The 21,641-nt window shown below is 44.0% G+C and overlaps 2 protein-coding genes across 2 annotated transcripts in view; both read left to right on the top strand.

Moving 5' to 3' along the window:
• Positions 1–235: 235 nt before the first annotated feature.
• Positions 236–10,618, top strand: PGC (progastricsin). The gene is made up of 9 exons (XM_048496179.1): positions 236–291; positions 1,470–1,620; positions 1,848–1,965; positions 2,599–2,717; positions 3,601–3,800; positions 5,267–5,389; positions 9,323–9,470; positions 10,176–10,274; positions 10,466–10,618. The coding sequence occupies exons 1-9, from the start codon at positions 236–238 to the stop codon at positions 10,616–10,618; spliced, it is 1,167 nt and encodes a 388-aa protein (XP_048352136.1).
• A 5,227-nt stretch (positions 10,619–15,845) lies between these two features.
• The window catches only part of TFEB (transcription factor EB), an 86,932-nt gene continuing 81,136 nt past the window's right edge, over positions 15,846–21,641 (top strand). The window contains 1 exon segment of the mRNA XM_048498668.1: positions 15,846–16,020. The gene's annotated coding sequence lies outside the window, so the exon portion shown is untranslated.

Raw genomic sequence — 21,641 nt, 5'->3', positions numbered from 1 at the left:
CTCCTTATCATATCTAAATAATCTCATATGAATAGTTTTTAAAAACAATAAAATGGCAGTGGGATGATAAAACCTTTCTTAGTATATTTTAGGTCACTGATAATGGCTGAGTATAAGGGAAATACAGTGTAAACTTCTAAGGTATAAAAAGCAGGAGCTCCAAAACTGAGACTTCAGCGCAGTTTCTGTGGCACAAAGCTCATTCAGGCACCGTGTGCAGGAGAAGCTGAGCACCATGAAGTGGTTGATCTTGGTGTTGACTTGCTTCCAGCTTTCAGAGGGTCTAATAACGTGAGTAGTCTTGCCCATCTTCAACAACGACAAGTACAATAACACTGAACTTCAAGTAGCTTAGCAATTTCCAGCAGCTTAGCAACATGCAGCTATTTTGATCGCTGGGAAATCAGGATACTTTCTGACCTCCTCAGGCAGGCCATTCCACAAGGTGGAAGCCACAACAGAGAATGCACATGTATGGGTATGCATGTGTTGGCAGGATGGCACCCTCAGAAGGCTTTGTAAGTGGCCATTTGTGCATGCACTACTTACCCTGTGGCTGTTTGCTTTGCAGTGGGGTTTTCCCACTTTTTTTGTTTGCACAGGGATTCTCCCCCTTTGAAATGTCTCTAACCAATCTTTAGCCATTTTGTAGACATACCACTTCTTTGTTCTTTCCTTGCAACCTCCATTTGGGGAGGTTGACTGACACCCGTGTGCGTGTGTGTGTATGCGCGCGCGCATGCATGCGTGCTGTCTTTGGTCTAGCATTATTTTGTTAGACCAGGTCAATTTCATAATTTTAAAAAAGACTTTTTGATTGTTCTGACATGGTGGCCTGAAGAGTAGGAAAAACTGCTATTGTGTGGACAAGAGAAGGTGGGGAGGAGTGAGAAAACTTGAGGAAAGCTTAACACAAAGAGATCTCCTTTGCTTGCCCTGCAAAAGGAGGCAAAAGTTGCACTTTGGCTTCAGAAACTGAGGGGATTCTCTGAACTGAAAGTGCAAAGAGGGGGAAATGTGTGCATAACTGAGACTCAGACTTGAAGGCAATGTATGCTCAATCCGAAGAAGACCACAAGTATGTAAATAGCCAGTAACTTTTTTCAGCATTAACAGACTGAGCCTGGAATAAATAGATCTAGGATTAAGAAGATTCATAATACCAGCAAAATGTTTTGTCTAAGTTGCCATATGGTAGGATCTTCACTAAGTACAACATACAGCACACCATCAGTTAACCTGTGTGTAACAGACTTCCCTCTCTGATACACCTCTGAAGATGCCAGTCACAGATGCAGGCGAAACGTTAGGAACAAGATCCACCAGACCATGGCCACACAGCCCGGAAAACCCACCAGAACCAATTAAAACGATTGGTTGATGTCCCATTTGTGTGGCAATTGTTATTAACCAAAGAATGTTTAAAGGCTACCCTGTTTATAATTTACACTTTGCTTCTCCCCTTTTAGTGTACCTCTGAAGAAAGGAAAGTCGATTCGAGAGGTGATGAAGGAGAAAGGTGTGCTGGAAGATTACCTGAAGCACCATAAGTATGACCCAGCCAAGAAGTATCACTTCAATGAGTATAATGTTGCTTTTGAACCAATGGCATACATGGATGTGAGGCTCTTTTCTTTTCCCTCCCAAGTTTATGTTTTCTCCACAAGGACAGAACTTAAATATGTTTTTCTTTGTTCTATGTGAAATCTTAAAAGGCAGGAAATCAATGCAGTTTGCTCTTTCTGTGTCTCCTCCTACATCTTCCTCACTTGATCCTTTCAGTCCCATTTGGGCCACTGGACACTAGCATCCTTCTAAAATTCAGATTGTAATATGCTTTTCTCTAGGCATCATACTATGGTGAAATCAGCATTGGAACTCCACCCCAGAGTTTTTTGGTGCTGTTTGATACTGGCTCTTCCAACTTGTGGGTGCCATCTGTCTACTGCCAGAGCCAGGCCTGCAGTGAGTAGTCACTCTTCAAGTGTTCAAAACTAGCTTAATTGTCAACTGTGATGGAGTCCACTGTGGTTGGATAGAGACTGTGTTTCAAGAATGCCCTGCTACAAAGAAACTGAATTTCTCAGCACATTGCTGTTTGCTGCTTTAAAACAAAACAGGAAATGTAGAGAGAAATAGGAAGTGCTGGAAAACCTATACAGTGCAATGAAGAAGTTCTGCATGATGAAAGGACTTCCCACATAACCTGTATCACCTGCACAGTTTTCCCAGCTGCACAAGCATCTACATTATCTAGGTTTACCAGGTCCTCCTCAGTCAACAGTGGGGAATGGGATGCCAGATCCAGGTTGGGAAGCTCTTGGAGATATGGGAATGGAGCATGGGAAGGACAGAGACCTCACTGGAGTACAACGGCATCAATTCCACCTTCCAAAGCATCCATTTTCTTCAGGGGAACTCTTTAGTATGAAGTTGAGCTGTAATTCTGGGGGATCCCCAGGCCCATCTGAAGGCTGGCATCCCTAACTCTATCTTAAAACGGCATTGTGACTTATAGGGGTTAATTGAATTAAGTGAAAGAAGCTGAAATATCTGTGCAGTCTACTTCACATTATTTGATATCCTTTTCCCTTCTAGGTAGCCATGCAAGATTCAACCCCAGCCAATCCTCCACCTACTCCAGCAATGGGCAGACATTCAGCTTGCAATATGGCAGTGGCAGCCTCACTGGATTCTTTGGCTATGACACTCTGACAGTAAGGGCTGCTATGGTTTATCTTCAGAATTAACGTTTCCAACTAATCATCACCAAGATCTTATTGTCAGAAATTCATAATGCACAGCCCTTGGCTGGAACCGAACTTGCTGACTTTTCTTGATCGTTGGGTAGACACAAAATATGGAATCACATAAGCCATTGCCTTTCAAAAAGTTGTCAGATAATAAATGCCATTAAATATCTATCAGATACCAAGTTGTGTTGATGGCCAGCTGTAAGATATTGGTAGATGATAAACATCATTACATACCCACTGTCAAAAACATACATTTACAGTCATAACTAAATGCAGCCTACTGATGCTACTTTCTAAGGCACCTTTGCTTGGGTGAAAGTTCAGCGGAAATCTGTTGGATTCATTTAGGAGTAAACACAAATAGGATAGGATTATAAATAACATTGCTTATTCTCTAACCTGAATGACTATACACAAAATTCTATGCCTTTCATCTATCAAATGCAATCAGATGTTAAATACCATTTCATGTCAGCTTTATATATAAACTTTCAAATGATATAACATGTCAATAATCAGATATTGTCAAATATCAAATATTAAAATCAAATAAGATGTGAAACACCCACACCCACATATATATCAGAATTTCAGCAAATATTCATGTATTTAGAGAATATCTGGAAACATTTGCAACTTTGAAGAGAATTTCAGAGATCAAGATGGTTTCCATTCAAGGTGAGTCCAGCATTCTGTTTCTGACAGCAGATGACTTTGGAAGTTCACAAGCAAGGCATGAAGCTGACAGCAGCTTCTGCCTTCATTCAGCATCTCGTGTCATTCTGTTCTTTTGTATCCTGTGTCCATCCCATGTGACAGACTTTCTTTTTTTGGTCTCCTTTAGCTCCAGAACATTGTTGTCACAAACCAGGAGTTTGGTTTGAGTGAAAACGAGCCTGGCACCAATTTCATTTATGCCCAGTTTGATGGCATTCTGGGAATGGCCTACCCTTCTCTGGCAGTAGGGGGTGCTACCACTGCTTTGCAGGCAATGTTGCAGCAAAACTTGCTAACCCAACCAGTCTTCAGCTTCTATCTAAACAAGTAAGGGTTTTTAACTATGTTTTCCTCCAGTTTTTTTGTTTTTGTTTTCCCCATTGTTTTGCATATATCATGTTCACAAAGTATGTAAGTGATTATTACATTATTACAAAGTATGTATCATGGTAATTTTCTCATTTTCTCATTTTCTATTTTATTTATTTGCATTTATTAGCCATCATTCTACCTCATAGAACTCAAAGTGGCTTACAATGTAAACATAGAAATAGTTGGGGTGGGGTGGGGGCAATATCACCCAAATGACTCTTCCTGACTAATATGTCTGTGTCATCAAAAAATCATTAGAGACCCCCATACTTGTGCTTTATGGTGCTGTGCAGCCCGACACAGCATGGGACAGTCACTTCCCTTGCCCAACAAATTCATTTTAAATTATTTAAATTCATTTGACTTTTATAAAGTATTCAGTTGATGAAGCAGCAGTGACCTAGATGAAGTGGAAATGACTGCATTAACCTAATTCTGACCGTGTTAAAAACAACAACCCAGATTAACTCACTTGAGAATTTTACTCTACTGCTTGGGCAGCCCCATCCAAAGCCTGAGTAGGATGAGGACAGTGCTGCTGCCACACCTCCCTGCTGCCTTCAGAGAGCTTTCAAGGTGGTGCTAGGAGGCAGAAAGAATAAAAAGCCTTCCCAGCCATGCAGAATCCTTTTATGGGACTAAATGGACTTATCTCTTTTGGGTGGCATAAGTCTGGGGCACTGACTGCGGCACGCGGTGTGTGAAAACATAGCTTGAAGCTGACAATAGTGGGCTGCACCCCTGGGAACTCTCTGACCTGCCCCTCTCTCCCCATGCTGGTGTCCAATTGGATAACAGCATAGTTCCACAGCAGCAACCATTTCTGGGTTTGCTGCTGCGGGGCTGGGGGGCTGTTGGACACCATTGTCCTTGCCCTCTCTTCTGGTTAGGGTGCCCCTTATGCTGAGGAAGGGGGCAAAGATCAGTAAGAAAACAGGCAATTCACAAATTTCATTATTATCAAAGTAAACAATGAATAGCAAACTACTAACAACAGTATATATCAAACTGTATTTTAATATATGGGACAACAAATTCAGAATATTTAATTTTTTGTGAACATATGATTGGGATAGTTGTGAGACACAAGAAATGCCCACTGATAATTCCTCTCGGAGGTGAGCAGGATGGCATTTACATATATCATACTAAGTCTACATCTTTATACAACACACTTTTTATTTATTTACTTCCCAATGGGAACCCAAAATGACTTACAACATTCTCCTCTTCTCCTTACAGCATCCTTATGAAGTAGGTTAGCCTGAAATTTGAGATAGCTTAAGGTTTCCATGTCAGATTGGGGATTTGAACAAGATTTTCCCAGATCCTAGGTTAATACTACTCCCAAACTGGCATTTTTAGTAATCCCATGACAATTAGTAAATTGTGAAATTTAATTGTTTCTCTTGTGTTTGCAGCCAACAAAGCTCTCAAACTGGTGGTGAGGTTGTCTTCGGAGGAGTAGACACTCGCCTTTACTCTGGACAGATCTATTGGGCTCCTGTTACCCAAGAACTTTACTGGCAGATTGGGATTCAAGAGTAAGTTGTATTTTTTTGTAAGTGATTTTTAGGGAAACTCATAAAAACTGTTGGAAGAATTTCCCAGCCTACTCGCAATCCCTCCATTTAAACAAGGGCTCTACTCCACTTTTGGAGAGATTTGAGTGATATCCTTTTAGTGGTTTGAGTTGAGGTGTAAAAGCCAGATGTAAAACCCCTTCTCCAATTCATCTTCTAAATTACTCCATTGGTTACTTTGCAGTTTTTCCAGAGTAAGCGATCATACGAGAACCTTTGGGTACAAAGGCTAGTTAATGTGTACTTCTGCCCTGTGCACTGAGAATGACTCAGAGTAATGGAGTGTGTTAAAAGCACAGCATAGTGCAGCCACTGGGCACATAAGTGACACATATTCTACCATCTGTACATTTGCTGAGGATAGCGTGAAATGGCCACACATCTACTGTTGTACTGAGAAGTTTCTGATCTGGTTGGTAAAATGGAATTAAAATCAGTGTCATGACAGATCATTATCTGAATAAAACAGGCATGTAGTGGCATCTTAAAAACTAATGAAATTTATTCCAGCATAACTGTACCCTCCAATCTCTCTGACTCATGTAATCTTGCACTGGAATACATTTTGTTAGTATTTAAGTTTCCAGGAGCCCCATGGTGCAGAATGGTAAGCCACAGTACTGCAGTCAAAGCTCTGCTCATGACCTGAGTTTGATCTGGACAGAAGTAAGTTTCAAGTAGCTGGCTTAAAACTGAATCACCTTTCCATCCTTCTGATGTCAGTAAACTGAGTACCCAGCTTGCTGGGGGTAAAGTGTAGATGACGAGGGAAGGCAATGGCAGACCACCCCATAAACATAGTCTGCCTAGTAAACAAGGGTTGAGATATCATCCCATGGGTCAGTGCTCACACATCTTTACTTTTAAGTTTCCACTGATCTCCAGTTTTACTTTGCAGCTAATCAATATCATGGCTACCCATCTGAAAAGATTATCTGCTGAGGGTGAATTGGGTTTTGCAAATGGGAGGAGCAGTCAGATTAGTCTATCTGCCACTCTTTGCACAGTATGCCAATATTAATGTAAACACATTGGCTATCATCATGCTTCTTGGCTTGTTTAAAAGAATTGGTTCTAATATTCAGGGACGGAGTGAGGGGGAAATTGCCCGGTGCACTGGTGCATCCTCCACCCCTGCCACGCCCCATCTGCCCCGTAACACCCCCAGAATGCCCTCGCCACACCCCTGCAGGGACGTGTGCCTGGTGCGTTGCGCACCCCCTGTCCCCTTGGAGCTACGCCTCTGCTAATATTTAAAGCCCTTCATGGCCTGGGCCTCCAAACATCTCTCTATATGAATCCAGTTGCCATTTCTACTTGGCCTGGCCATCAGTAAGGACTGCTGCCATCCACTTTGAGAGCTTCATCTGTTGTTTCGCCAGCCCTTGGAAGGGGATTCCAGAGGCTGTGTGGAGGATTCCATCTCTTTCATCCTTTTGGAAATTATGTAAGGCTGTGTTTTCTGAGAGACTTTCTTAGAGATGCTCCAACTGAAGTGATCTAAATCTGGGATCTTTGGATTTGTACTGTGTACTCTTTATGGCATATTATTTGCACTATGGATATGCTTACTGTAGGTCAATTTTGTTGGCCTTTGTATTTGTTGGTTTTTTCTGTGTCACGTTTCCTATTGTTGTAAGTTATTCCAAAAATAGGTTAGCAAGTTTTAAACAAACAAACAAACAAACAAATAAATGCCAACTGCGGTGCATACAGATGGGTGTCCTTCAGGGAAGCATTTTTGAATGTAGGTGCATAAGATCAGACTGCAAAATGAAGATGACAAGCCTCAGTCTCCACAAACACAGGCTCCGCTGTTTCCATGCATCCTGGCAGCCTTCAAGCTGCTGATATCAGGTTGCACCATCTCTCTCCAAGTTCTCAAATAACAGCAGTACAGAGGGAATTCCACAAGTGTAGCTGAACAGTCCAGGTTGGGGAAGCCAGAGAATTTACAAAAAGTCAGTAATGCAGTCCAAGGGTCAAAGTTCCAGGAGTCCATCAGAAGGGCCTCAGCAGGTTCAGCATTAGCAAACTAATTGTATCCATGCCCAGCAATCCCCTTCCAGGAGGTTTCATAGCCACTGACAAGGAACTCAACATCAGAGGCATTGGGGGGGGGGGGGTGGCACCCAGGGAAAAACCTGCTCTGGGCATCCCCCACCCCCTTGCGCTCCACTTACCTGGTTGAGCCACCACCGGGCATGCCCTGCCCCGCCAGGCTGCTCCTTCAGCCAGCGGAGCTGGGTTGAGGGGTGCCCAGCAGTGGCCCAGCCAAGCAGCTCCTTTGGCAGGTGGAGGCTCCGCCAGCTGAAGGAGCAGACTGGCGGGCTGAGGGGAGGGGTGGGGGGAGGGGATTCTCTTCCCCCCATGTAACCAGCTGGCATGCATCTCAGGACATGTGACCCCACATGTCCCCATGAGCACTCCATCTCTGCTCATCATACAGCCTGCCTTCCAGGAGTCATCCTGTGAAGACTCATCCCCATTGTGAGACTGTAGCTTGCGTTGAGCAGCTAGGTGCACAAGCAGTTGTGGGATTCTAATGCTATAACTACCGGTTCAGCCCCCCCCCCCCCACTGCATGCCACCCGCCACATGCCCCCTGCTCCGCCCCTGCCACCCACTTACCTATCTGCTGTGCCCCCCCTTTTCAATGTTGGGCCGGGGGAAGGCAAGTGGCGGCAGTGGCTTGGCCCAAAGGGGCCGGACTTCTTTTACCGGCCAGCCACAGTCCACAGTGAAAGAAGGCTGTACAGCCCAGGGGGGCCTTTCTCTGGCATTGGCCAGGAGGCTTGAGTGGGCAGCAGCAGCTGCCACCCCACAGGAGGTTGGCTGGCCACAGATTGGGCTGCATTTCTGAGCTGGTGGCGTGGCCAGGGAGAAGGAAAGATGGGACTTTAGTGCCTCAAAGCAGCCGGCCGCTTTTAGCAACTGGTTCGCCCAAACTGGTGAAAACCTGCTGAACCCCACCACTGTGCACAAGGCATCTTTGCGCCTGCAGTTTTGCCCTCAGCCACTTTCTATGGCAATGGTTTTCAACCTGGGGGTCGGAACCCCTTTGGGGGTCAAACGACCCTTTCACAGGGGTCGCCTAAGACTCTCTGCATCAGTGTTCTCCATCTGTAAAATGGATAAATGTTAGGGTTGGGGGTCACCACAACATGAGGATCTGTATTAAAGGGTCGCGGCATTAGGAAGGTTGAGAACCACTGTTCTATGGGATTCCAGGGGGGTTGGTGACCTTGGAGAGCTGGCACCAGGTGGCTGGTCTGCCCTGGCTGCCATAGAGTCAAATGTTGGAGGTGCCTTTGAGCTAACTGTTAACATTGGCTTCCTCCTGGCCATTGGCCAGCTTACCCCAGTGGTCAGGACTTTCGACTTATGGCATTTTAAAATGTGCCATAAGTCTATTAAGCCCAATAGGAGGCTTCTCAGGCATAGGGAGGCATTTTTGCTTTGGAAGCCTCCCCACACCACCGGGAAACCCTTATGAGAGCGGTCAAGCGGTGCACCTGCGATGCTGCAGCTGGCTTCCTGGCTTCTTGGTTGGTCAGCCCATCTCTATTGAACCGCATGAGTAGTTACTTACTTACTGAATATTGATGTGCAAATAAGTACTGATGTGCAAATGTTGAGTGTGACTTGTTTGCTTGTGCCAGCACTATGATTGAGTGGGTATCAGCATTTAATCATCTCATACTTTATGGGATGCAATGTCTATTGGTCTATCTATCTACTTCTGCCTGCATCACAATGGAAAGCTGTGCGATGGAGACCTCTTCCTAGAGGCAAATCCTTTAAAACTGCATTTGAACCCAGTAGGAACCATGTCTTTCTGCATGTGGTTCACTCCAAACTTTACACAAAGTGATGTTATATGTTTTCCCTCAGGTTCTCTATTGGGGGACAAGCTACTGGATGGTGCAGCCAAGGCTGCCAGGCTATAGTGGACACTGGAACATCCCTTCTCACTGTTCCTCAACAGTTCATGGGGAATTTCCTGAATGCTGTGGGTGCTCAGCAAACTCAGTATGGAGAGGTAGGTGGGATTTGATGTTATAAAAGCAGGGATATCAAATCTTGTTGAATATGTGGGCACTTGTGGATTTTGAGAACAGTAGTGGGCAGTTGCCAAGTTGGTGCGAAGGCACAATCAATCCCAAAATGGCTGCCACATGTGCATAAAATGTTGGAAGGTTCTATGCCAAATGTTTTTCTGCAATGGAGGCAGCTGTTTGACTCTTTGCTTTGAGAAGAGATGCTTCACAGAAGAAGAAGAAATTGAGCACCAGGGTGCGCCCAGATTCCTATGAGTGTCACATTGGAGACGACTGTTTAAAGGATAGCATACTGAGCAGGGTGAGACTGACACAGAACTGCATGTAGGAATGTGTGCAGCTGTTCACAGAAGTGAGTGTGACAGTGTGTCACAGAGTCATGAAGAACCCTGGAATTGATGACTGCTAAATAATTCAGTTAGGTCTATGCAGACCCAGCTGCCTACTGCTATAAAAGATAACTGCACCCTGTTTGAGGTTGCCAGCTCCAGGTTGAAAAATTCCTGGAAAACTGGGAGGGGTAGCTTTGGGAATATTAAGTTTGGGGAGGGAACTCAGCAGGGATGTCATGCCATTGAGTCTTCTTTCCAAAGTTGCCATTTTCTCCAAAAGAATTGACCTCTGCACTCCAGAGATCAGCTGTAATTTTGGAGGTTGGCAAACCTAATCCTGCCTTCTTTTTACAGTACGCAGTTGACTGCAGCTCTGTCCAGAATCTGCCCACCATCTCCTTCGTCATCAATGGAATCTCCTTCCCTCTGCCTCCCACTGCCTACATCCTAAGTGTACGTATCATGGCTTTGAATGTCACTCATCTGTGTTCTTTCAGCAGTAGAACTGTAGAAGGGAGAGCTAGAGTTATGGAGACTTGGGGAAGGAAAAGACAGCAACAGCCTTATGGGAGTTTCATCATGGTGTTTATCTCACTGTATTTTCATCTGAGTACCACTCACCAGTCCTCTTTATTGTTTCACAGAACAATGGCTATTGCACAGTTGGGATTGAGCCCACCTATCTGCCCTCCCAAAATGGACAGCCTCTATGGATCCTGGGAGATGTCTTCCTCAGGCAATACTACTCCGTCTATGACATGGGCAACAACAGAATTGGCTTTGCTACTGCTGCTTAACCATCTTTGCCTTTGCAGGAGCTGAAAGAGTTAGTTCAGTACCTTCCCATGTTCCCATTAGGAGTTCCTCACCCCATTCTTTTAAGATATTTGTGTACCGTGGATTTTGAGCTATCTGGTCTGTGGGCCACGCTTTTTCTTCTCTAATTATCGGCTACTGTTAAAATGATTCTTGCAGTGGGTTGGACAATAAATAGTTAAAATTATGCTGAAGTCTCCTCTGTTGTTTTGCTATCAAAACAGGATCTCAAAGATTTGTTGTTGGAACTTGTATTCTTTGGGATAAAAATAGTTTATGCTTTTTTAAAAATCCTTTCTACTTTCCAGGGAGCTCAAAACAGTGTATATAATCTGCTGTCTACGCTCACAACAACCCCACCAAATAAGTGGCAAGGAGAGTGACTGGTGCTGAGCAAGTTTCATGGCAGAGTAGAAACTGGAATCCAGGTGTTTCAGATCCTAAGCCAGTGCTAACAACTATACAATACCAGCGGTGTTTTTCATGGTAGCTCAGAGCAATATTTGTTCATAATCCTTCCCTATTTTGTTCTCTAAGCATTATGAGGAAGTTAGGCTGAGAAAGAGAGACTAATCCCAGATAACCTAGTGAGCTTAAGGACAGAGGGGGAATTTGTCCTCTGCTCTCCATTATTGGTCGAAATATTTGTGGTGGCCTAAGGAGATATCCCATAGTTAGAGAATAGTAACAACAACAACAACAAAAACATTGGGAACCCATAAAAAGAGAGGGGCAGAGAGAGAAAGGGTTTCCTCTGTAATTAGCTGCAGGAATTGGACAAAAATGTGTCTTGGAATGAACACATGGAGATATGCATAAGGACACATGCTTGCGACTGTTCTTCTGCTTCCAGTGAATTTGTCAGTGTGTGTGTGTGTGAGAGAGAATTGTTTTATAGAATCATAGAACTGAAAGTGACCAAAAGATCAGAACACCAAAGTCATTCATCTACTCTTATAGTTAAATCCTCACAATTCAGATTACAAAAATATAACAAAGGATAGAGTGTGTGCACTGCAAGATGTGCTGAAAGAACAATAAGGGTCTGCATTTCTCATGCTAATGACCAGCAGCATATGCACATACAGTGGGTCATCAGACAACCTGGCCTATTGCACACCCTGCAAATTCACCATTCAAGCATCTGGAGACCATGTGCTCTTCCTTCTGTGCAATTCATACATGTTTTAAGAGCAGTAAAACAAAATGCTGTTTTTCAAACAAGAATATTGTGCTGTGAAGGTATTTCAGATTTTTCCCCTTTGGATCAGCAATGGACAGTAGAGTTAGAAAGCATGATACACCAGCAATATTTACACAGACAATGAAAAGATTAAGGGTGTTAACTCACTTTAATTGACATCTACATTCTGAATGGGCTTGCACATTTGAATGGAAATAAGAAGGTGCACGTCATTAAAAGAACTGCAGATTGATAACACATAAACGTTATGTTTCATCTAGCACAGTGGTTCTCAATCTTCCTAATGCTGCGACCCTTTAATACAGTTCCTCCTGTTGTGGTGACCCCCAACCCAACATTTATCCATTTTGCAGATGGAGAACACTGATGCAGATAGTCTTAGGCAACTCCTGTGAAAGGGTCATTGGACCCCCAAAGGGGTCCCAACCCCCAGGCTGAGAACCACTGATCTAGCAAGTGATACATCCACCAGCTAGTGTGCACACATCTGTTTAGCTGGACTGTGAGGGAGTGGGGAGCAATTCCAAGTCCTAATTAACAGAGAGAAACATGATGATCTGCACTGTAATACTGCCCCCTTGTGGGTCTTGGTCTACTTTCCTGCCCAGAAATGTGCATATATTATGGTGCTGCTGATACAGGTCCAGCAAGTCATGTCTGATTATCTGGAACCTGTGGCTTAGTCCCAAATGTATTTGTTTCTTAACATGGCAACCATCCACTTGAGGCTTTTATAATGGCTGGCTTTTATAATGGCTAATTATGATTATGAGGTGTGGAGAAAAAGGCATTGTTCTTACACTGAGAGGCACACCCTTTACTTCTTTATTAGTGCATATATTCCACAACTGGACCCAGGACCTGCATTAACAGCTTTCACAAAGAGAATCACAAGCTTTATGATTTATGATACCAGCTTCCAGTTACTCACATTCGGCATTCAAATTCCATCTCCTACAATTTCTGCTACCATTTTGTCACTGGTTCCTATGCATGGCAAGCTGGCAATTACCTATGAGGTTTCAAAGAACATTCTTGCACATTCCTACTCAATCATTTGGGACTTATGGATTTAAAAAATGCCACATTTATAATTTGTCTCTCAGGTGAAAGAACTTCTGTGGTTTCAGTCAGCGGTACTGAAGGTTTTAAAGTTCATTATAGATTTATATTCCCATCTGTGGATTTCATTAGAGACCTGTAGAAGCTGTTACCACACGTGATTAGTCATTTGTTTTATTGGTATATATGCATATGCATGATATCCCAGGTTAATGATTTGTTGAAATAGTCTGTTAGACCTGTTAGCCATGCAGAAATGAGGAGATGCTCTACAACACCCTTGGAATTTACAACAGGATGCCTGCCTACATCAAATAATTGTAAATAATGATGGAGTCCTCTATGAACTGGCTGAACTGAGATCCTGGATTACTGAGTCTCAACCATACATTTGGTTTTTCTGAGCTTTTAACTGACATGCTGTAGCTTGATATTGATACTCTATTTCTAAACAATGTAACATATTTTACATACTTTTATCAGCTAATCAAAATACACAAACTTGGGGTGGGAGGGGAGGGGGAGGGGGTGGTGTTTTGGACATTGGGACTATCATACCCTGCTTCCCCAAGTATAAGATATCCCCTGAAAATAAGACGTAGTAGAGGTTTTGCTGAAGTGTGAAATACAAGGCATCCCCTGAAAGTAAGACGTAGCAATGTTTTTGTTTGGAAGCATGCCTGACAAACAGAATACAGAAAAATAAGACATCCCCTGAAAATAAGACATAGCACATCTTTGGGAGCAAAAATTAATATAAGACACTGTCTTATTTTTGGGGAAACACGGTAGTAGCAATGTATGTTATATGGTCCAACCTCAGATACAACACTGAAATCCACTGAGTTGTATGCAGACAATGCTGACTTCCTGAGAATTCCTTTAGGCCCCTGGCAGACTCCCACAGAAAACCACCCTGATAGCTAGAGATACATAAGCACTATATAGCAAAATCCTCCACTACACTAAAAGGGCCTACAAGCCAACAGGAATGTTATTCATGATGATACTACAGCACAGCTGGCCCCAACCATTGCCTACTTTGTACTCACTCACAATAACTTCTGATTTGGGGACACTGCATTTTTATATTAACAATAACACTGTCACACAGTTCCACATGTTCATCACTGATTCTAGAGCTGTTATGTTCTTCAGCACGGGGATTTCAAAGGAAAGCTTCTGCATGAAATTGCTGAATTATAATTTAGAAGAAGAGTTTAGATTTATATCCCCCCTTTCTCTCCTGTAAGAAGACTCAAAGGGGCTTACAATCTCTTTCCCCTCCCACGCCAACAAACACCCTGTGAGGTAGGTGGGGCTGAGAGAGCTCAGAAGAACTGTGACTAGCCCAAGGTCACCCAGCTGGCCTGTGTTGGAGTGCACAGGCTAATCTAGTTCCCCAGATAAGCCTCCACTGCTCAAGTGGCACAGTGGGGAATCAAACCTGGTTCCTCCAGATTAGAGTGCACCTGCTCTTAACCACTACTCCACTGCTGCTACCTTTTTAGTCAGAGGTATGGCTGCATTAATGAATTAACATTGAATAATATTCACATGAGCTGTCATTCCCTGGTTGTTGAATGATTTCGTGATACCTTCACAATGACTTGTTATCTTGTAATTTAAAAAAAAAACCCTTTTCCAAAAAGCCTACAAAAATCCTTAAGATTCTTTTTTTGTGGAGTAACAGGCAGAGTCTCTGTCCTGGAGAGCCAGTTTTTATATAGCTAAGCAAAAAAGAGCCTTAAGGATTTTTGTGAGCCCTTTGTAGAGAGACTGTTTGGTTTATGTTTCTTTGTGTAAATTATCATACAGCAATAAGCCTGTGTAGCTATTGTTTATGCCACACAGTATAAAATCTTATTTATAATTGTTTAAGTGTATGTGTATTGAATACTAGGGACATGGGTACATTAATACCATTAGCCATACAGGTGCTTACTTGGATTGTTAACTTTTGAGCAACCTCCCCCACTTTCATCATGGTTGATTCACAACCTGGAGGGTGGCAACCCTAACTGTGGAAGCTCACCTTGGGACAGTCACAAATTCCCAGCCTAACCTACCTCACAAAGCTGTTGTGTGAATAACAGTGAGTGAGGTGAGCAGAATGATGTAAGCTGCTTTAGTCCTTTTGGGCATAAATGGAGTAAATAGAAAAGAAATTAAGCTAAAGATAGGGGGGGGGGCATATTAATGGTAGGTTAATTAGTGGGAAAGAGAGAAGGAAGTAGGGAAAAGTGATGTTATTGGAGTTGCCAGGTGGAGGAGGGGGGAAAAGCATTGGGGCATAAGAAGTGAGGAAATAGAGTTCCCTCCACACGTCCTTCAGGTCCCACAACAAAACGTGCTCTGGCTTAGTGTCTGATGCCACACAACTGAGCCATTATTTTTTCAGGAAGAGGCTGCCAGGGAGAGGGAAAGCTGAAGACTATGGGGCAGAAAAAAGGTAGGTGGGAAGGAGAGAAGCAGGGAAAGCGAAGAAGCCACAGCCCGGAGTGTCGAACTTATCTGTTGCGAGGGTCAGACAGAACATCAGTGTGCTTCTTTGGTCCAGCCGCCTGGTAAGGCCGGGAGCGCACTTGACGAGCGCCTGGACTGGTGAGCTCGCAGAGGGGTGGGGTTGCCTTGAGAGGGCTTTTCAGGCCCCTGAGCCAGCTAAGTCCTCTACCCACCCCAATCTGGCCTGACCAGACCAACCCACCGGGAGACAACGGAGAAAAGTGCAGCGCCCAACGCAACACCGACCTGTGTGCCCGTTCCTAAAACTACAGCGTCTAAGCAGAGAACTATGAGACTCTCGGAACTACATTTCCCAGCCGGCAAAGGAGAAGGGGGTGTGGCTTGATACAGTTGAGTGCTGCCCTCTTTTGGGTACACCTAGGAAGTTGAACGGGAGAAGGTGACAGCAAATGAGGGGGAGGGAGAGCTCTGTCGCGTCCGGGGGGCTGCGGGAATAGAGGAGCCCCAGGCGACGGACAGGGGAGTGAGCGCGACGAGTGACCGGAGGCAGCGCAGCGGGGACGGGGAGGCGAAGGGAGGTTGGCGAAGTTGAATCCGGTCTATCGAGTGGCTTCGGTGGTTTTGCCTAAGTGGTCTGACCTTCACGGGAGGGTAAGTACGGAAGGACGGGGGCTTTGCTTTACACACTGCCGGGGGGACGGCACTGTCTCGAGACGATGCTTAGTGTCGGTGGTCTTTTCTACCGGGAGTAGCAACTCCAGTTTCGCGGGTGAAGAAGTGGGAGAAAGGCCGGGAGCGCACTTGACGATTGAAACCCCGTTTAACCTTACCGGGGCGCAGGAGTTTCTAAACTAAACCTGTGGAGGAAGGCACCGGGGGGGGGGGGGGCAACGTCGCGTGCGGGAGGCGGGAGGCAGCTATCACAATTCGGCCGGGGTGGTGGTGGTGGTTATTGACAAGGGGGTAGGAAAGATGCCGCCCGCCAGGAAAGGAGGGGGAGAGGAAGAGTTGTGCGCAGCGCGACTTTGCTTGTTTGTTTGCAACAGAGTGATTTGAGTCGGCGTTGCACCGGGGGAGGGGGAAAGGGGATTAGAGAAATGTTGGGTCGTGATTTCAGTCTTCCCTAAAGAGCGTTTGTGATCACAGGAGGACAGAGAAAGAGACACGCTCCGTTAAAGGGGGTTTGCGGAACTAGCAGCCGGGCGGCAAAAACAGTTGGGCGTGTTGGGGAGGAAAAGGAGCGTCGTTGTCCTCGTGAGTGCCTCCCGGGCTGAGGGGTGAGTGGCGAAGAACTGGGGTGCATTGCTTCCCTCCCTCCCAACGCCGTCCGACAGGGGGGAATCAACGAGGGATCTTATGTAACTGTTACTACCGAAAGCTGGAAGGTTGAGCTGGGCAACTGCGGGGTCAAGTGGGGTTAGCTGGCCTTCGTGTTTTTTTTTTTTTTTTTTGCACCCGGCGGGGATGGTGTGTCTAGTCTTTTTTATGCTCCCTTCGTCCTCACGTTTAGAGAATGCGAAAGAGTGCTACTCGCCTGCCGCAGGACGGAAGTTCCTGGTGACAAGCCTGGAAAAGATCCTCATTAGCTGTAATTAGTGATTGTTATTGTTGATTGGAGTCTCGGGGCGCTCCCACGTGCGTGCCATTACGAGAGGGCGGAAAGGAATGCCGGGTGCCTTACCCAACCGGCCCGCGGCGCTGTTTTGTAGTCCGGGTTGAAATTCAGCACCGAGTGCGAGCAGGGTGACGTTGCAGCTCAACCTTGGAGGCTGGAGTTGCGGGTGGACTGAACTCCTCTGACCTTACAAAAGAAAAGTTGGCTGTTTGGTTTTTCCTGGCCCAGCTGTTGCATCTTTCTGAACTGCCTGATAGAAAACATAAACAGCGTGGTTGTAACAGTGTCACTTGCAGGCTTCATTTCTGTCGATCAGGCAGACATACAAGGGTAAAAACAATGGCAGTGAAAAAGTTTGCAACCTTAAGGGAAGATTCTGAACAGGTGCAACTTTTCTCACCTCTGCAACACTGTGATGCAACAGGTTGCAGCTCTTGAGATTCTACATAACTATTAAATGTATACACAGCTTACACAACACAAGTGTTTCTACTGTCCAACCAGAGTTGCTGTAGTTCAGGATTCAGCAGATGTGTCATAATTTAGGAACTCCATCTTTATATTTGGCCTTGTTCCTGTGCCTTTAACAACCTGAGAGCCAGCATGGTGTTGTGATTAGTGTTGTACTAAGATGGGGGAGACAAACGTTTGAATCCCCAGTTTGTCAAGGAAGCTAACTGAGTGACCTTGGGCCAGTCTGTCAGCCTAATCTACCTCACAGGATGGTGGTTGCTGTGAGAATAAAGAGGAGAAAGGTCAATAATATAAGCTGCTTTCAGCTCCCTTTAGGGAGCAAAGTAAAATATAGCTGTGTAAACTTTAAAATGTAGGTGCTGTATCACTAGTACAGGCACTGCCAGGATTAAGATTTAAGAGTTACAGAGAAACCAAAACCCTGGGTGGGGAGAAGATACTTGTGTGTGTTACAGACCGAGTGTGTAAGCGAGAGTGTGCCTTATTGTTTGAAAAAAGAACACTTGTTTAATGTAGTTTATCAGTTGTCACAATTGCTAGTGACACTGGCATTGTTCACTGTACTTTTCTCCAAAAGAATTTTACCTTTGTTGCTGAATCATATTACCTGTCAGGTTCTTACAGTGTGGAAATGTGTACAGCAGCGGTACACACCAGAGCATTTTGGGGTATGCGGAAAAAATTATGTAATGGGTTTGCTAATATGGGGGTACAATTTTAGGAAAATGGGTTGCCAAGGGATAAGCGAGTGAAAAAAGGTTGGGAATCACTGGTGTACAGTGATGAGTCAGGAGAGATTTTCATGGGTGGTTGATGCTGATTCCCTCCCCCTCCCCTAGGCTCTATGCCTTTAACAGCACCCCGGCAGCCTGAAGTGAAACTTTTATTGTGATAGTTATAACAAGGGGAAAGCTCTCCCTGTTTAAATTCTGCTTTTTAGGATGCTGTTGAAAGCACAGGAGGAAGTCCAGTACAAAAGTGGAATTCCTAACCTTAAAGTGTGTTCACTGAATAAACCATTCCATAATTGTTTGAAGTGATTTTGAGGACTTTGAAAAAAGTATCTTTTTATCAATCTGAGTCTTGGTAATTTTCTTCATGGTTCAAGATACAAAATGGGACAGATGGCAGAAATGTGGACATTCGTCTTCATGCCGTTAATTTTCTGTATTATATTTGTTCGACTTCATGGATGGCTGCCCTCCAGCAAGGGGGAGGTCTGAATGGAGCTGTGCAGGCAGGTCCCTGCCTGCTTTTTCTTGGCCTTTCCTCTGTTTACAGTTGCTGGATATACTATTACAGGTGATTAGCAAGCAGATCTTGTAAATAATCAAAGCAATATGTTCTTTGTTGATAGCCTTTCTTCATTAGTCATGAACTTAAGTAGAGCTTTCCCCTTGAATTAGAAGTTAAACTGACCTGGATCTGTTCTGTAGATTTGAAGGCTCTTAAGTTCAAGTTTATTTTTTTAAATACATTTTTATTGTATCATTTGAATTTTACAGTTTATAATAATTCCTTCTTCATACATTTTCAAACAATACATTTTCCCCCTTTTCTCCCTCCCCCCGTTCCATCTTCCTCATAGTTTTGTCACATAAACAGCAGTAAGTTTATTCTCTGTAACCTCTGTAGCCTTCTTCATTGACTCGAGCTTCTTTCATCCAGTCCACGTATATTATCCATATCTTCAAAATTTCATTCTGTTTATCTTGCCACATCTTCTTTTTGGTTAATATATCGAAAATATCAAGTGTCACTTGTTCCCAGATATATTCTAGCCATTTCTGAAATGTCTATTTTTTCTTTTCTTTCCAGCCCAAGGCTATTGTTGCATGGGCTGCTTTAATCATTATTTTATACATATAGCTATATTTTTATCCACCCTTCTGTCCTCCATTACACCCATGAACATTAAGTCATTATTTAAATCAATATTAATCTTCACCAGTTTCTCGATATATAACAATATAATTGTCCAAAAAATTTTCACTTCTGCCCATTCTATCCACATATGGCTATAATATTAAGTTCAAGTTTAGAGCCTTTGTGGTATAGTGGTTAGTAGCAGGTGGACTTTACTCTGTAGAACTGGGATTGATCCCCTCTCCTCCACATGAGCAGCGGACTCTTGTCTGGCAAACTGAATTTGTTTCCTGCTCCTACACATGAAGCTTACTGAGTGACCTTGGGCTAGTCCTAGTTCTCCAGAACTCTCAGCCCAACCTACCTACCTCACAAGGTGTGAGGAGAGGAGGGGGAAAAGAGTTTATAAACTGCCTTGAGATTCTTTTACAGGAAAGAAGAGCAGGGTATAAATTCAGTTTTTTCTTCCTTAGGGATTTTTAGGCCTGGATCTCTGGAGCCTTGTTTTTATTTTTATTAATGCACCCCATTTATACCATGTCTTTCTCTTCAGTGGGACCCAAAACAAGCTTACATTGTTTCCTGTCCTCCATTTTATGCGCTCAGTGACCCTGTGAGGTAGGCGAGCCTGAAAGTGTGACTGGTCTAAAGTGACCCAGCAAACTTCTATGGCAAAGTGTGGATTTGAATCAGCCTGGATCTCCCAGATTCTAGTCTGGCACTCTAACCACTTCACCAGATTGACTCTCTTTTAAAGCTTACGTATCAAATGTATATGATATAAACCATATGTTGTAGATGTATGGGGTTTCTGGTGGAAAATCTGCAAAAGCTTCAGTGAACTCAAGGCTTGCTGGATCAGATAAGTTCCATATTCTAGTTCACCCAACATATTGTTTTCCTCTGTAGCCAACCAAATGTTTCCAGGCAGCCTGCAGGCATGAAGGCAACAGCCCTCTCCTGTTGTTGCCCTCAGATTTGGTATTCATTGATGTACTGCCTATGAATATGGAGTAATTAAGAATTCTAGCTTGTAAGAAGCCCCTGATAGGCCTATAGCCCACCTTCCCCTTTTAAAGCTCTCCTAGCTGGTAGCTGTTACCCCATATTATGGTAGTGAGTTCCACAAACTAACTGTGTGCATTGTGTGAATCAATTCTTTCTTTTGCATTCTCTGAATCTATTGCCCATGAATTTCAGTTCCACATTTTAAAGAATGGCGCAGATGTGAAGTGTCATCAGGTATGGCTTTTTACATGATTGTTCTACAGTGGCCAGAGAAGCTACTTTAGATAGCCTAATTGCTCTATCCTTTCACCTTCACAAAGAATCCCAAAATAAGGTGGTTTGCACCAAATATACAAACTCTTGTGCCTCTGGAGCAATCCGGAATGTTGCATGAAGTTTGAAACTGTGGCTGTTCCTCAAATGAAGGTCAGCAGAAGTAGCATGAAGTAGTACTCCTGATGTGAACACTGCTGTAGGAAGTTTTCATACATGCTTTTAAAAGAGATCTCGGAATTTTGTGCATCCTAAAGCAAACGTAGAAGACGATCTGTAAAATGTTTAAAAGTGCCACAGGCAATATTCTCAGGTGTGTATACACAGTGCACAAGTGGTTCATAAGCACCATTGAAGTCATGTGACATTATGCCATAATGATATGGGAGCCCCATCAGTGGCTGGGCCTGCTAGTGCTAGAAATCTAAATGCATTCTGAACCCGTAAAAGCCATGAAAGCAGCTGTGCAAACACATCTTATTGAGGTGTCGGACCATTCTCTCTGGTTGGCAGGAGGCAAGGAAAAAAACATACATATGAGGTGACTAATTGTCAGAAAACATGTGACTGAGGCAACCATTCATTCCAAGCTACTAGAAGGGGGTGGGGGAGAAATGGTAGATGCTGAGATATTCAGTTAAGTGTGATTGTTGGAGCCTCATTTGATGTTGTAAAATACAAAAAAAAAAGATTGTCAACTCAGGGTTTGAGATTCTAGGGGTGGAGACTGGGAGTTCAGTGGAGTACAATGCCTTGAGTCCAGCCTTCAAAACAGCCATTTTCTCCAGGGAAAGTTGTAATTCTGGGAGATCTCCAGCCCTACCTGGAAGTTGGCAATCCATGAATGTATTGTCAATCCCAGAACTGTTCACTCGCATCCCAATCTCCAGTTTGATGTAGAGAAGAAATAGAGAAGAAAGGGTGCAGAGAGAAATTCTCTTGATATGCAATTCAGTGATCTAAAGAGCAAAGATAGCCATGCCCCATGCGCGAACTGTACTTCTGGGTACATTATTCAAAATTCTGTTGGTTGCTA

Source organism: Sphaerodactylus townsendi, linkage group LG05 (assembly GCF_021028975.2).
Source record: "Sphaerodactylus townsendi isolate TG3544 linkage group LG05, MPM_Stown_v2.3, whole genome shotgun sequence".
Taxonomy (NCBI): domain Eukaryota; kingdom Metazoa; phylum Chordata; class Lepidosauria; order Squamata; family Sphaerodactylidae; genus Sphaerodactylus; species Sphaerodactylus townsendi.
The sequence above is the reverse complement of the archived record's forward strand: the minus strand, read 5'-3'. Positions and strand labels throughout refer to the sequence as shown.